The 16786-nt window shown below is 43.0% G+C and overlaps 1 protein-coding gene across 4 annotated transcripts in view; it reads left to right on the top strand.

Annotated features, from left to right (window-relative positions):
* Positions 1–10138: 10138 nt before the first annotated feature.
* SMYD3 (SET and MYND domain containing 3) overlaps positions 10139–16786 on the top strand; it is a 654773-nt gene continuing 648125 nt past the window's right edge. Inside the window, exon 1 of one of the 4 annotated variants that reach the window (XM_030557038.1) lies at positions 10139–10341. In XM_030557038.1, the coding sequence (XP_030412898.1) occupies positions 10178–10341 (164 nt within the window). In that variant the 5' untranslated portion in view covers positions 10139–10177. The remainder of the gene's footprint in view (positions 10342–16786) is intronic. The other 3 variants (XM_030557037.1, XM_030557036.1, XM_030557039.1) reach the window with 3 other exon arrangements.

Raw genomic sequence — 16786 nt, 5'->3', positions numbered from 1 at the left:
CTGATATTTGGAGCTTTTTCTTGTATAGGCACCTATTACCCCCACCTCCTGTCCCGATTTTTCACACTTGCTGTCTGGTCACCCTAACTGAAAGTGATTTACTCACAGGTAGGACTGGGACAATATTGGGTTCAGGATCGCATCAGAAAGTTCAATCTAAGTCTATTTTGCTTTGAAAAGACAAAGTGCCACCACATGTCTTGGAATGGGAATGATTGCAGTAAAAAATATTTTTTAAATAAGCAATTTTTTCTAATATTTAAAAAAAGTATTTCAAGGATCTCAAGAAACAGGTGTATTTGTGACCTTAAAAGGAAGATTGCAGTAGTTTAGAAAAGTTTCATGTGTGCTGTGGGGAGAAGTAGGAATGCCAAGGCGTATGGACTGATAGAAAAATAGTATTTTGGGTATTTTTCATTGTCTCTGGGGGGGGTTTCTGAAGTGATTGGCTCAATTTTATTAACTATAAACATATTTTTGCATATTGCAAAACAGTGGAAAGGTAACAAGCATTGAATGAATCTGACAATGCAGGCAGGAGCTGGGAAATGCTATCTGCATGTCTCCAAATGTTTCTCATGTTAGATTGGAATAGTTAGCCTATTGCAATCTCCATTTTGCCCGAGCAGGCTGCTATTATTGCAGAAACCAAAAGGAGTCTGGTGGCACCTTAAAGACTAACAGATTTATTTGGGCATAAACTTTCATGGGTAAAAAAACTCACTTCTTCAGAAGCATGGATCTTCAGTCTTTAAGGTGCCACTGGACTCCTTGTTTTTGTGGATACAGACTAGCATGGCTACCCCGATACTTGACAGTATTGCAGAATCACTCCAAATTATGTTACTGTTTTTTAGGTTGGCATTTGAGGACTAGCATGAAACTACCAAACTAATTTGTTTATGACCTAGCCCAAGGCTTCAGCAATAAATCTTGTATGTACTAATCCACAATGTATTTTCCCAGATTCTGCCCTTGGGTTATGCACATGTAAATCCTCCTGGCTATACTGGGAGTTGCACATGTCTAGCTGACAGTGGAATTTGGCCTATTATCTTTTTTATGAATTGTGAAGGCTGTGCCTGCTGTTGCTCTGGAATACTTCACTTTTGGCATTCATATGGAACACTGGTTCTCAACCTGTGGCCCAGTCAGCACACAACTGCAGCCCATGTGACATCCTTAGGGCCATACAAGTAGTATTGGATGCATCCCACATAACACATTGTGGGCCGCATATGTGGCACACAATGGTAATTATGTTAAGAATCACTGATCTAGAATAATGTACTCTATTGAGGAAGGCACATACATCAGCTAGGTATGACTGATTTAATAATGCACCCTTAACGATCCTAAATTCAGCCCAACAGTAATCAGAAATATTCCTGCTGTGCATTGCAATGCCATAGTTTACAAGGTTTATGTCATAAAGAACAAATTGTCTAACAAACTGCCAAGTAAATAAAGCAATCAGCATGCAGCTGTCATTTATGGTCAGGGAAGCTGATGACTCAATCCTATCTACAGATATCTAAAAATAGCTACAGAGACTAACCAAACCTACTATAAAAAGACAATTACATGCTAAAATGAATAAATATATAGGTACACAGCCATATTGGTATACTTATGTGCTGCTTTTTTAAAAAGTGAATTCAGGCTAAGATTTTCAAAGGATCCTAAGGAAGATAGATGCTTAACTCCCTTAGGCTCCTTTGAAAAGCTACCACCTTGATGCTTGTGTAAGGTGCTGGATGGATTGGATAGCTCTAGACACAAGTCCCTGAGCCACAGGACAGGTAGAGCCAATGCCAACTTTAGAGGCTTTCATCACAGATTTTGAAGACCTAGAAATGTTCAGGATAGTCTAATTTTTTTTTTTGGGGGGGGGGCATCAGAGTAGGAAGAGTTGCTACTCATTTCTTGAGAATTTAAACCAATTGTGAGGGCAAAATGTTTCTCATATTCCTAACTATCAAAGTGTATTCTTGGCCCCCTAGAGTTGGCTGGGGTTGGCCAATGAGTCCTATGGCCATGAGTGTCTCTGTTTCTGAGGAAACCCAGGACCAATTAGTAGCTGTGGGGAATGTCACCCAAGTTGCTGCTAGCACACGCCACCGCTAATTTCATAGGCAAAGCTTGAAATAGTAATGCCACTTTTCTTCCCCAGTCTGACCTCTACCCAATAAACAATGGTGTGATCATAGTGGACAGGATATGTTACATTCTGGAAAAGGGAAGAACTTGTTTTTACAATGCCAACATGCTAAGGTCTGCTTTTGTAAAGGGAAATCATGCTTCACCAATCTATCAGAATTCTTTGAAAATGTCAACATGATACAAGTGATTTTCCAGCTGCTCTATCCTGTGTCAGGAATACAGCATTAAGAACATTGCCCTGCTACCACTAGCAGAAGCAAGGGAAAGATTGAAATTAAACTTTTTTTAAATGAGTAAAAATGGAATGGTGAAAGTGAATCATAATGTTGAGCTGCATATAAATATGTAATTGTTTATAGTTATAAGGGTTTAATAATTAATAAAAAGGGTTTTGAGCCAGGGATAACAAGATGGCAGATGCGGGGAATCACAGCCAGAGAAACTAAAATGGTGGTCTTGGAGTAATTTGGCCAATACCAGATAGGCAGACTGAGGTGAGATAAAGGCCCTATCAAAATCTGAAGGGAGGGGGTCAGTTGAGCATGGCTCAGGTTTCCAATCAGGTCCTGCTTTGATTGACATATGAGTTTAGAATCTGTGATTGGTCTGTTCAAGGGAATCTTAAAGATGATTGGAGGATGGGTATGTTAATGATAAAGATTGAAGAAAGAACCAATCAGAATACGTTAAAAAGCTGTATCTCAGGCAAGAGCTGATAGACTGTGGGGAGCTGTTGCTGTTGTCATGGTGGTAGCGTGAATAAGCAAACTAAACCAACATTGTGAGAATCATCAAAAGCTGAATAATAAGATCTGAAATCCCTGAAGAAATAAAAATAAAGACAAAGTAGTTAGAGTAGAAGCACTTATTGACCAGAGGGACAGAAGACTACAGAGAAGTAAGTATGATGACTCCAACATAAGGGTGTGTGTGTTTAAATAAGAACTTGCTGTCAGCATCCTGCATGTGACTGATGATCACATGTGGAATTTAACTATTTCCCATTGTATAATATTGCAGTGTTGGGGTACTCTAATGTGTATATGTGCTAAGGAAATTTACTTTGTCTTTTTAATGTATGCCTTTTGAAAGAATTTATGATGCTTTAGATGTACTATATTAAGACATTGTGTCAAATAAAAGTTACTTTTGTTTTTCAAAGATTACTATCTGAGTGTCACTCCTTTCGAGTGGAGGGCTGTATTTATATTCTCCCGAGGGCTAATAGAATTAGTTTCTTCTGAGGAGTTTTCCCAAAGGCCAGAGGAAAACCCCTAGTAAAACTCTAGCAATTCTTCTAGGGATGCCCCCCTTTTCACCTACCAAACAGACAACTTCAGGATTGAGTTACTGCTCTAAGCAGGCCATTGTGGGGGCGCCTTGAGTCTTGTTTTTGGGGGTGACAAAGGTGATCCAGTTCATATATTGTACTTGGACTTTCAGAAGGCCTTCGACAAGATCCTTCACTAAAGGCTCTTATGCAAAGTAAGCAGTCATGGGATAAGATTGAAGGTCCTCTCATGGATCAGTAACTAGCTAAATAATAGGAAACAAAGAATAGGAATAAATAGTAAGTTTTCAGAATGGAAAAAGATGTAAATAGCAGGATCCTTGTGGTACCTGTGCTATTCAACATATTAATAAATGATCTTAAAAAGGGGGTGAATGAGGTGGCAAAGTTTACAGGCAATACAAAATTACTCAACATAGTTAAGTCCAAAACTGACAGTGAAGAGTTACAAAGGGATCTCACAAAACTGGGTGACAAAATAGCAGAGGAAATTCAGTGTTGCTAAGTGCAAAGTAATACATATTGGAAAAAATAATCCTAACTATACATACAAACTGATGGGTCCTAAATTACCTGTTACTACTCAAGAATGAGATTTTTGGAGTCATTGTGGATAGTTCTCTGAAAATATCTGCTCAGTGTGCAGCAGCAGTCAAAAAAGCTAACAATGTAATGAAAGGGACAGGTAAGACAGAAAATATGACACTAAATTCATGGTACTCGCACACCTTGAATACCGCATACCGTTCTGGTTGCCCCATATCAAAAATGATATCATTTGCAAATGGGACAGAAGAAGAAAAAAAAATGGTTAGGGGTATGGAGCAGCTTCCATACAAAGAGAAATGAGAAACTGGGATTGTTCCTTAGTCACCCCTTCTCTAAAAGGGGGAATGTGATCAAGGTCTATAAAATCATGAATGGTGTGGAGAAAGGGAACAGGAAATTGTTATGTATCCCTTCAAATAACATAAGAACCAGGGTCACCCTATGAACTTAATAGGGATTAAGTTTAAAACAAACAAAAGGAAATACTTCACACAACACAGTCAACTTATGGAAATCATTGCCTGGGGATGTTGTGAAGGCCAGAAGTATAATTACTTCAAAAAAGAATTTAGTTAAGTTTGAGGATAGGTGCATCTATGACTATTAGCCATGATGGTTAGGGACACAATCGCATGCTCCGGGTGTCCCTAAACCTCTGATTGCCAGAAGCTAAGATTAGATGACCGGGATAGATCACTCAAAATTGCCCTGTTCTGTTCATTCCTTCCAAAGCATCTGGCACTGGCCACTATCAGAAGACTGGATACTTGGCTAGATGGACTGTTGGTCTGACCCAATAGGGCCTGTCTTATATTTTTATGATGGTAATTACTTTGTTCAAGTTACCGTGAGCTGGATGTGGATTAATGGATGATTCTTTAGTTCACTCTCATTCAGTCCTACATAATATGTTGTCTGTATTATGTAAATATATTTTAGCGATAGTTACTAATATTATTTCAGAGTTACATTCTTAGTCTTTAAATGACTGAAGCACTATTAAAAATAATAATACTGTAGAGTATAATCCTGCAGCTGCCAAGAGAGAATAGCTAGGTGACCTCACAGGTAATTTTGTTTCCATCTCATTTTTATCCTGAGGGAAAATGCTAAAGAATATCCTATCATCCTGACCAATTTAATTTATGTACTACAGCCATAATTAATACTTTTTTTCTTTGGTATGTGATCAAATACCAAATAGGAGCATTTGATTACTGAATGCAAATACAATGTAATGAGCTACAAAAACAATCTAAATATTGTCATACTTGAGAATATTACATAATTTAAGCATTAATTCCTTAAAGCTGGGCATTCTTCTTGAGAGTTCTGGGAAGTATGAAGCAATAAAGCTTTATTCCCATGATTTATGTTTTCATGGAAAAACTGTATCTGGTATTCTGCAGTTGTATTATTTATTCCATGTGAATTTTCTGCAATTTCTGTTCACTTTTTTCTGTATTATAGTTCTTGACAAAGGCACTGCAAAGCCCCATTCCTCCCTTACATTTATTCACTCAAGAGGTAAATGTTCCATTTTATTATTGTTTTTGTTAAGTTCTGTTAGCAACCCACACTGCAAACACAAATGGTGTGCTCCTGGTACACTCTAAAAAGCCAAGAGTCAGGTTAGGGGGAAGGAGTACAGCATATGAGCAAAATGATCACATGGTTGTTGGCCATGTCCTGATAATTATTATTTTTAATATAAATCTATATTTAGACTATCCACAAATACATTATCTCCACAATGAGTTATTTTGGCAGTAGCTTGCCCAAAGGATTATCACTAAGCATAATGATAGTGTTGATAAATGTTCAACTTCTAATGCAATCTAGTTCTGCAAGTTAATACCCCAGAATTATTGTAACAAGCTAATTTGCATATGTCAAATATCACATTTTCCATTTTAGAATTTTGTGGTTTGATATGCACTGGATTTATCTTATAACAGCATTTTGGACACACATACTATCCTGTGGACTAGCATACTGCAGCTGAAAGTTAAGTAATTGAAGATGGAAAATACTAAACTGTTACTGCAAACAAAAAGGTGTTAGAAATGAAAAAGCAATTGACCAGATGTGTTGTCTGTGTTTTTAGGATTGTTTCAACAGACTGCACGCTACTCTCATTTGCTATAGAACAGCATGTGGCCTCCCCCTACTGGTACATTGAGGGAAAACACTGAGGAAAGAGGGATCAAAGAGATGGGTGACCTCAACCAACTCCCATTTCACTTACTGTAAACAGACAACACTCAGAACTACACAGGAGCACTCTGCATCTCACAGACTTTGGCCCTTTCTCAATGGGTCATTACTTTGTCCTTCTGGCTCCCTGCTTCTCCCACCTCATTTACTTGACAGCTTCAATTGAATGTTCTAATTGGCTACCATTGCTCTGCAAAACCCCAAACTGCTAATTGGTGGTTTTCACCATCATTATGCAGGAGTTGCCTTCCCCATGGAAACTGTCCACCATCCACACAATCTCTTGTCCTCTATCTTAATCTACATGTATGTTCACCAGATCACTATGATATCCCCCCAAGGACCAGGAACCAAACTTGTAAATAAAATGCCCTGCTTTGGGACATTTCAGGTGAGTGTAACACACACCTACACACACAATCGTCATGGTAATCCTCTTTCTAGATGAACCTGACTGTGCACAATAGTCAGACCCAGTCACTCCATGTTTGTTAAAATATTACACAAGTAATTGAACTTTGAGGCAGAGAGTATCTTACAATGGATTTGTATAGCTTCTAGAATAATGAAGCCCCCAACTCAGGTTTAGATTTCTGTTTTCTCATAGTGTAATGTGTTTAATGGAGTAAAAAAAAATGCTCTGTGACATTGTAAACTGTGTAATCATTTTCCCCTCCCCCACCCCTCGAGTGCTGTGGTACACTGACCTATTTTTCTGACAAAGTACTTACTAGTATGCCAGGTGTACTGTGAGTGACTGAGAGGTAAGCATTAAGGCACATCCCTATAGGCTTTTCCATCTGAAGGGGCCTAGTAAACACTCTGTCAGCTTCCTCAGATCTTCCAGCTACTACAGTGTAGATCCACAAAGGGACTTAAGTGTTGATGCTCAGCATCTCACCAGCTAACTTTTATGCCCCTAGAAAAACACTGAGGTCTAGCACACTCAGATGCCCAGGGTCCCTATACAATGACTGGAGAGAAAAAGAAAGGTACATGAGGTCAATTAATTAATATTTGTGAAAGCACCTGGAGATGCTATAGAAGTGCAAATTATTAGAATTTAATTACTTAAGAGGTTATATAGGAACTCAGAAGAGGAAAAGGGAATTCAATTGCCTTACTAGCATTTAGGTTAGGGTGGCTAGGAATAATGTGGTGGGCTTCTGAGCCAAATAAGAAGGTACGGTGTAGTCAGAATGTTAAATGTAACTGAGGGAGAAAAAAATTATAGGCAAAGCAGGAATTTTTTCGTTCTACTAATTAATAACTTATAAGAGAGGCCACTGAAATGGCCATCAAGAGATGGATATGTTGGTTAGTTCTGAATCTAGGGCTAGCCAATTACAGCTATGCCAGCTCCAAACCAATTCAATCCATAGTGCAAGATTACCTGAAAGAGGTGAAAGACATTCACATGACAGCATTGGTGGTACTGTTTTTCAAGGCAAGAAAAGAGGGTTTTATCTGAGAACAATGACAGGGGACAGCATCAGCTCTGCAGAGCCCTCTGCAGGAAATACAAGGTAAAGGTAGATGCTTGGGCCAGATCTGTGTCCCCATTCAAGACATATCAGATGATCAGCAGGAAAAATACATGAGGGGCAGCTACAACTGCCTGTGTTAATCAAACATGAGGAGAGCAGGTTCCCCCCAATACTGTGGCCAGCCCTACCAATGAGCCCCACATTTTGTCTCCTGCCATGGACTGACTAGTTGCAGGCTCTGGAGATCTGTGATGTACAGAGGGCATGTCAATGTAAGCCCCACTTCCTCAGTCAGTGAAACGCAGCACTGTTTTCTCCCTGGCGAGTCCTTCCACTTGCTGAGATGAAGCTGAGAAGTGCTGCCCCTAGGTCAGGCTCAGAGGTTGCTGGGAAATCCCTGCCGTCATCACTGCCCAGCTGGTTCTATAGCCTCACTTCCACTGTGGGTTAGGGTAACCACCTTTTGAAATGCAAAAAACCAGCAACATCCCTCATATGACAAGCCTGCCACAACCCCAACAAGGGAACTCTGCAACTGGCCCTCCCCTTCAACAGCCACTTATAGTATCTAGCAAGACAGGGCTGGTCTGAAGGAAAATTGTACCCTGGGTGAACTTGTATTTTGGTGCCCTTGGCCCCCATGGTTCCCCCCCAGAGGCCCCCTGCCTCCCACCAGTGCTTCATTGGTATTGAAAGGTGCCAGGGCTCAGTCACTGCATGCTCTGGCACAAATTAAGCACTGGGTGGGTGGCTGGAGAGTGGTGGCTGCTGGTTGGGCACCAACTCTAAAGGCAGTGCTGCTGCCAGCAGCAGCAGAGAAGGGTATCATGATATATGGTATATTGCCACCATTTGTGCTGCACTGTGTCCTCTTCACTCCTAACCCTTGCACTCCCTCCTGTGCCCCATACCTTTACACTTCCCTCCTGTGCCCCATACCTTTACACTTCCCTCCTGTGCCCACATGGACCCGGATGCATGAAGTGGCTGGCACTGCTGCTTGCTCCCTGCTCAAACACTGTTCCTTTGTGCTCCCCTAGGGGACTATAAGGGGGGAATGCAGGGCTCCCTTCAGTCACATCACTTTCCCCAACTGGGCTGCATAAGGGAAGGGCAGAGAGCACCAGCTCCTGATGCTCGCCTCACAGCACGGGTGGGGAAAGTACCTGGGTAAACAGACTGCTTGATATTGTTCTTCACTCCCCCCCTCACAGTCCTCCTGGGGGGGAGGGGCACAGAGGAATGTTGGGGTGTGTGTGAGCAGTATCTGTCCATCACTACTCCCCCCCCCATGTTCTTCCATGGGGAAGAAGCAAGGAAAAATATGGCCCCTCCTCCCTGCCCCCGTGCATTGCCTCTGCGAGTTTGTAGCATTCCTCTGCCAACCAGCAGCATGCAGCTCTGTACTCCTGCATGGCATTCCTCTGACCTTGGCACCCTGGTTGGTTACTTGGGTGGCCCATCCCTAAGGCCAGTCCTGTAGGCAGGTAACACATAGGTAAGATTGATAACATTACATGTCCCTTCACTCTCACATGACTCAACCCCACAAGCACGGGCCACTTGCATGGTTTTTTTTTAAATCTCGGGAGGTGGAGGGGATAGGGACGGGGTCAGGAGCAGGATCGGGGAGAAGGACAGAGGCAGGATCCTGGGCCACAGGAGCTGGACTGCCAGGAGGTGGCTCCTCACGGCCAGGCTTGGGGGTCTCAGGGGTAGGGAGTCCCCACTGACGCCGGACCCAGGCTCAATGGCAAGTGTGACAGCCGTGGCATCAGGAGATGAAAGAGTGTATTTCAAAGCTGTTTCATAGTACTAGAATTGCATGCTGGTGGACAGGCAGCTGTTGAATTTTCAAGTTCTATTATCACTTCAACTGCAGAAGTGGGAATAGCTGGAGACACAGACAATTTTAACGTTAGATATCCCAGTGTATTGTGATAATAATGCAAATCTTTAGCCCTAGGTATAAAAACAACAACCCAGCAGAGTATTTTTCTGGCAACTAGCAAATCCATAAAAAAACGGCCACTCTGGTCAAATACCAGCCAGGTGGTAACCCTACCAATAGGTACAGGTAGCACAGCACAGGGATACCTCACGCCCTGCACCCACGCCCTCTGGGGCTTTCTGTCAGGGCAGTGGGGAAGGTGGGCAGGGACACCAGCCCCATGCTAGCTGCCTGGGGCACAGGGAGACCAGACCCTCCCTTTCACCCTTGGGGATAGGAAGAGTCCAGGCCTCCCCGTCAGTCACGGGCAGCCTTGTGGCGAGCTGGGGCTCTCCTCGCCCTCTGTCCCCATTGCCAGCCCGTTGCAGGGCGGGGCTTTTCTCGTTGCTAGGCCCCAGGAGGGAGGCAGGGGACGGCATGGGGGGGAGGGGGAAGCGGGTCTCTGCCCTCACTAAAGATGGCTCCGGCGGCTACCGGGGCCGGACCACGTGGGGGCCGAAGGGGGTTGCGGCGTGGGACATGGAACCAGGGAGGCTGGAGAAGTTCCCGAGCCCGGGCAGGGGCAGCGGCCTCCGCGCTCTGAGGCGGGTGCGGCCCGGCGAGCTGCTGTACCGGGCCGAACCCTTCGCCTGCACCGTCACCAAGCAGCGACTGGGCGCCGTGTGCGAGCGCTGCCTGCGCAGGTACCGAGCGGGGCCGGGTCCTCCAGCAGCCCCCTGCCGCCCCTCCCCGCAAACACACCCACCCGCCCCTGCCCCAGCCGCGTCCGGCGGAGCCCGCCCTGCGCTCAGCCCCTCGCGGGGCCAGCCCGGGGCGCCCAGGCTGTGCGTTACAGACCCCCGGGCCACGTGTGTGGGACAGGACCCTCGCCCGCTCGGCCCTTTCGCATCCTACTCCGCGCCACCCTGGCTGCAGCCCAGAGCCCGGCTCCCCACCGGAGCGCGCCTGCAGCCCGGGTTTTGGACTTTAGGAGTTTGTATCTGGCGCGGGGCGAGCAGGGAGGGGAACTCCCGTGCTGAGTTGTGCTATTGACCAGTCATAACGCCAGAAGGGACGGCATGGCAGTGACACAGGGTGGGAGGAAGAGCAGTGGTAAGGGGAGGGTGCAATTGATGTCAAGACTTGGCAGAAATTGGTTTTTTAAATAACTTTTATTAGAGATCGGTGTTTATTTTTAAGCAGTTCCCCGTGATCTTTATCAATTTAAATGGTCACAGGTATGGGAAATTAGGGAGGGGGCAAACAATAGGGAGTGTCTGACAATAATTACTTAATAACAGTAGACATTTAGATTCAAAAAGTTAAATATTACTTTTGAAGCGCAGATTGTCAACGTGTGTCAAAATATACAAAGTAAATATTAAATTGTATTCAAGGAGTTCTCAGGCAGTATTATTATTCTTACTTTTCCTATTTGTAAACATCAGTTATTATGGATGGAAATAATTTTTCATTGGTTTGTTTGGGTATGTTAAGAATAGCCTTACTGGGTCAAGCCAAAGATCTGTCTAGACCAGTATCCCGTCTTTCGACAGTAGCCAATACCAGGTGCCCCAGAGGGAGTGAACAGAACAGGTAATCATCAAGTGATCCATCCCCAATCTCTCATTCCCAGCTTCTTGCAAACAGAGGCTGGGGACACCATTCCAGCCAATCCTGGATAATAGCCACTGAGGGACCTATTCTCCATGAATTTATCGAGGTCTTTTTTTAACCTTGTTATGGTTTTCCAATTCCAATATATCTTTTTTGAGATGGGATGACCACGTCTGCGCATAGTATTCAAGATGTGGGCATGTCATGGATTTATATAGAGAATGCAATATTTTTTGTCCTATTAGCTATCCCTTTCTTTATTCCTATTATTCTGTTAGCGTTTTTTGACTGCCGCTGCGTATTGAGTGGATGTTTGAGATCTATCCACAATCACTCCAAGGCTAATTTAGACTCCATTATATTATATGTATAGTTGAGATTATGCTTTCCAGTGTGAATTACTTTAACATTAAATTTCATCTGCCATTTTGTTGCCCAGTCACCCAGTTTTGAGAGATCCTTTTGTAGCTCTTCGCAGTCTTCCTGAGTCTTAACTATCTTTAGTAATTTTGTATCATCTGCAAATTTTGCCACCTCACTGTTTACCCCCTTTTCCAGATCATTTATGAAATGTTGAATAGGACTGATCTCAGAACAGACCCCTGGGGAATACCACCATTTACCTCTCTTCATTCTGAAAACTTACCATTTATACCTACCCTTTGTTTCCTATCTTTTAACCAGTTACCAGTCCATGAGAGCACCTTCCCTCTTATCCCGTGGCAGCTTACCTTGCGTAAGAACCTTTGATGAGGGACCTTGTGTCATAAACAGATAGTTAAGGCTTAATGTTCTTTTACCTATAAAGGGTTAACAAGGAAACCAAACACCTGACCAGAGGACCAATCAGAAAACAAGATTTTTCAAATGTCAAGGGAGGGAAGTTTTGGGTGTGTGTTCTTTGTTCTTGGTTTGGTGGCCCTCTTGGCTCAGAGGGATTTTTCTATCTCCTGGCTTTCTAATCTTTTGTCTCCAAGTTGTAAGTACAAGGATAGTAAGACGATAGGTTTATATTGTTTTCTTTTGTATTTACATGTGTGTAGTTGCTGGAATGTTTTAAATTGTATTCTTTTTGGATAAGGCTGTTTATTCATTTTTTTCCTTTAAGCAATTGACCCTGTATATTGTCACCTTAATACAGAGACTATCTTTAATGTCTTTTTCTTTCTTTTTTATATAAAGCTTTCTTTTTAAGACCTGTTGGAGTTTTTCTTTAGTGGGGACTCCAGGGAATTGAGTCTGCAGCTCACCAGGGGATTGGTGGGAGGAATAAGTCAGGGGGAAAAATCTCTTTGTGTTAGATTTACTAAGCCTGACTTTGCATACCCTCTGGGTGAGGGGGGAGAGAGATTAGATCTCTCGGTACTGGTGTTTCAAGGACTTGAAGCAGGGAATACCCTAGAGTGCCCAGGGCGGGAGAATCTGGGAGGAGGTAAGGGGGAAGGGAAGTGGGTTATTTCCCTTTGTAGTGAGACTCAGGGCATCTGAGTCTTGGGGTCCCCCAGGGAAGGTTTTGGGGAGACCAGAGTGAGCTAGACACTGAAATTTCTGGCTGGTGGCAGCGATATCAGATTCAAGCTGGTAATTAAGTTTGGAGGTTTCATGCTAACTTCTCATGTTCTGAACTCTAAGGTTCAGATCTGAGTAGGAGAGTTATGACACCTTGTCAAAGGCTTTCTGAAAATCTAAGTACACTAAATCCACTGGATCCTTTTGGACCACATGTTTATTGACCCCTCCCCCTCTCAAAGAATTCTAGTAGATTGGTGAGGCATGATTTCCCTTTTCTAAAACCAAATTATGTTCATCTATATGTCTGACAATATTGTTCTTTATTATAGTTTTAAGCAGTTTGCCCGGTACTGAAGTCAGGCTTAGAGGCCTGTGATTGCCAGGATCACCTTGGGAGCCGTTATTAAAAATTGGTGTCCTGTTAGCTATCGTATAGTCATCTGGTACAGAAGCTGATTTAAATGATAGGTTACAGACTACAGTTAGTAGTTCTGCGGTTTCACATTTGAGTTCCTTCAGAACTCTTGGGTGAATACTATCTGGTCCTGGTGACTTATTGCTGTTTAATTTATCAATTTGTTCCAAAACCTCCTCTAATGATACCTTGATCTGGGACAGTTCCTCAGATCCACGAGATCTTGCATGACCTACAAAATAATAAGGAGTCATATAAAAACTGGAAAGTATATCAGATTACAAAGGATGAATATAGGCAAATAACACAGGAATGCAGGGGGCAAGATTAGAAAGGCAAAGGCACAAAATGAGCTCAAACTAGCTATGGGAATAAAGGGAAACAAGAAGACTTTTTATCAATACATTAGAAGCAAGAGGAAGACCAAGGATAGGGTAGGCCCACTGCTCAGTGAGGAGGGAGAAACAGTAACAGGAAACTTGGAAGTGGCAGAGATGCTCAATGACTTCTTTGTTTCGGTCTTCACTGAGAAGTCTGAAGGAATGTCTAACATAGTGAATGCTTATGGGAAGGGGGTAGGTTTAGAAGATAAAATAAAAAAAGAGCAAGTTAAAAATCACTTAGAAAAGTTAGATGCGTGCAAGTCACCAGGGCCTGATGAAATGCATCCTAGAATACTCAGGGAGTTAATAGAGGGAGGTATCTGAGCCTCTAGCTATTATCTTTGGAAAGTCATGGGAGACGGGAGAGATTCCAGAAGACTGGAAAAGGGCAAATATAGTACCCCTCTATAAAAAGGGAGATAAAAACAACCCAGGAAACTACAGACCAGTTAGTTTAACTTCTGTGCCAGGGAAGATAATGGAGCAAGTAATTAAAGAAATCATCTGCAAACACTTGGAAGGTGGTAAGGTGATAGGGAATAGCCATCATGGATTTGTAAAGAACAAATCGTGTCAAACCAATCTGATAGCTTTCTTTGATAGGATAACGAGCCCTGTGGATAAGGGAGAAGTGGTGGATGTGATATACCTAGACTTTAGTAAGGCATTTGATACGGTCTTGCATGATATCCTTATCGATAAACTAGGCAAATGCAATTTAGATGGGGCTACTATATGGTGGGTGCAAAAGTGGCTGGATAACCGTACTCAGAGAGTAGTTATTAATGGCTCCCAATCCTGCTGGAAAGGTATAACAAGTGGGGTTCCTCAGGGGTCTGTTTTGGGACCTGCTCTCTTCAATATCTTCATCAACGACTTAGATGTTGGCATAGAAAGTACACTTATTAAGTTTGCGGACGATACCAAACTGGGAGGGATTGCAACTGCTTTGGAGGACAGGGTCAAAATTCAAAATGATCTGTACAAATTGGAGAAATGGTCTGAGGTAAACAGGATGAAATTCAATAAAGACAAATGCAAAGTGCTCCACTTAGGAAGAAGCAATCAGTTTCACACATACAGAATGGGAAGAGACTATCTAGGAAGGAGTATGGCAGAAAGAGATCTAGGGTTCATAGTGGACCACAAGCTAAATATGAGTCAACAGTGTGATACTGTTGCAAAAAAAGCAAACGTGATTCTGGGATGCATTAACAGGTGTGTTGTAAACAAGACATGAGAAGTCGTTCTTCTGCTCTACTCTGTGCTGGTTAGGCCTCAACTGGAGTATTGTGTCCAGTTCTGGGCACCGCATTTCAAGAAAGATGTGGAGAAATTGGAGAGGGTCCAGAGAAGAGCAACAAGAATGATGAAAGGTCTTGAGAACATGACCTATGAAGGAAGGCTGAAGGAATTGGGTTTGTTTAGTTTGGAAAAGAGAAGACTAAGAGGGGACATGATAGCAGTTTTCAGGTATCTAAAAGGGTGTCATCAGGAGGAGGGAGAAAACTTGTTCACCTTAGTCTCTAATGATAGAACAAGAAGCAATGGGCTTAAACTGCAGCAAGGGAGATTTAGGTTGGACGTTAGGAAAAAGTTCCTAACTGTCAGGGTAGTTAAACACTGAAATAAATTGCCTAGGGAGGTTGTGGAATCTCCATCTCTGGAGATATTTAAGAGTAGGTTAGATAAATGTCTGTCAGGGATGGTCTAGACAGTATTTGGTCCTGCCATGAGGGCAGGGGACTGGACTCGATGACCTCTCGAGGTCCCTTCCAGTCCTAGAGTCTATGAATCTGTCACCTAAAAAGGATGGCTCAGGTTTGGGAATCTCCCTCACATCCTCAGCTGTGAAGACCGGTGCAAAGAATTCATTATTGTCCTTGAGTGCTCCTTTAGCACCTTGATCATCCAGTGGTCCCGCTGGTTGTTTGGCAGGCTTCCTGCTTCTGATGTACTTAAAAAAAAAATTGCTGTTATATTGAAATCAATGTTTATTGACATTTACTAACAAAAATTTAATACTGGTAAGCCAATTTATAACCATATCTCTCAAATGTCCCTCATTTCAACCTCAGTGTATCTATGATCCATACAGATTACATATCCTCTCACGTTTATTGTGAAATTATTTTCATCAAAAGTAGAATCCTTGATTTATTCCTTGACTTTAGCAAAGCTTTTGATACGGTCTCCCACAGGATTCTTGCCAGCAAGTTAAAGTAGTATGGGCTGGATGAACGGACTATAAAGTGGACAAAAAGCTGACTGGATCTTCGGGCTAAATGAGTAGTGATCAATGGCTCCATGTCTAGCTGGTAGCTAGTATCAAGCAGAGTGCCCCAAGGGTTGGTCCTGGGACCGTTTTTGTTTAATATCTTTATTAATAATCTGGAGGATGGCATGGAGTGCACCCTCAGCAAATTTGCAGATGATACTAAACTGGGAGGAGTGGTAGATATGGTGGAGGTTAGGGATAGGATACAGAAAGACCTAGACAAATTAGAGGGTTTGGCCAAAATAAATCTGATGAGGTTCAACAAGGACAAGTGCAGAGTCTGCACAGTTCTGCAGAAAAGGACCTAGGGATTACAATGGACGAGAAGCTGGATATGAGTCAGCAGTGTACCCTTGTTGCCAAGAAGGCTAACAGCATTTTAGGCTGTATAAGTAGGTGCCAGCAGATTGAGGGACGTGATCATTCCCCTCTATTTGACATTAATGAGGCCTCATCTGGAGTACTGTGTCCAATTTTGGGCCCCACACTACAAGAAGGATGTGGAAAAATTGGAAAGAGTCCAGCAGAGGGCAACAAAAATGATTAGGAGGCTGGAGTGCATGATTTATGTGGAGAGGCTGAGGGAACTGGGATTGTTTAGTCTGCAGAAGAGAAGAATGAGGGGGGATTTGATAGTTGCTTTCAACTACCTGAAAGGGGGTTCCAAAGAGGATGGATCTAGACTGTTCTCAGTGGTACCAGATGACAGAACAAGGAGTAATGGTCTCAAGTTGCAGTGGGGAAGGTTTAGGTTGAATACTAGGAAAAACATTTTCACTAGGGGGTGGTGAAGCATTGGAATGGGTTACCTAGGGAGGTGGTGGAATCTCCTTCCTTATGGTTTTTAAGATCATGCTTGACAAAGCCCTGGCTGGGATGATTTAGTTGGGGATTTGCCCTTCTTTGAGCAGGGGGTTGGACTGGATGACCTCCTGAGGTCCCTT

Source organism: Gopherus evgoodei, chromosome 3, assembly GCF_007399415.2.
Source record: "Gopherus evgoodei ecotype Sinaloan lineage chromosome 3, rGopEvg1_v1.p, whole genome shotgun sequence".
In the NCBI taxonomy this organism is placed as follows: domain Eukaryota; kingdom Metazoa; phylum Chordata; order Testudines; family Testudinidae; genus Gopherus; species Gopherus evgoodei.
The sequence above is the reverse complement of the archived record's forward strand: the minus strand, read 5'-3'. Positions and strand labels throughout refer to the sequence as shown.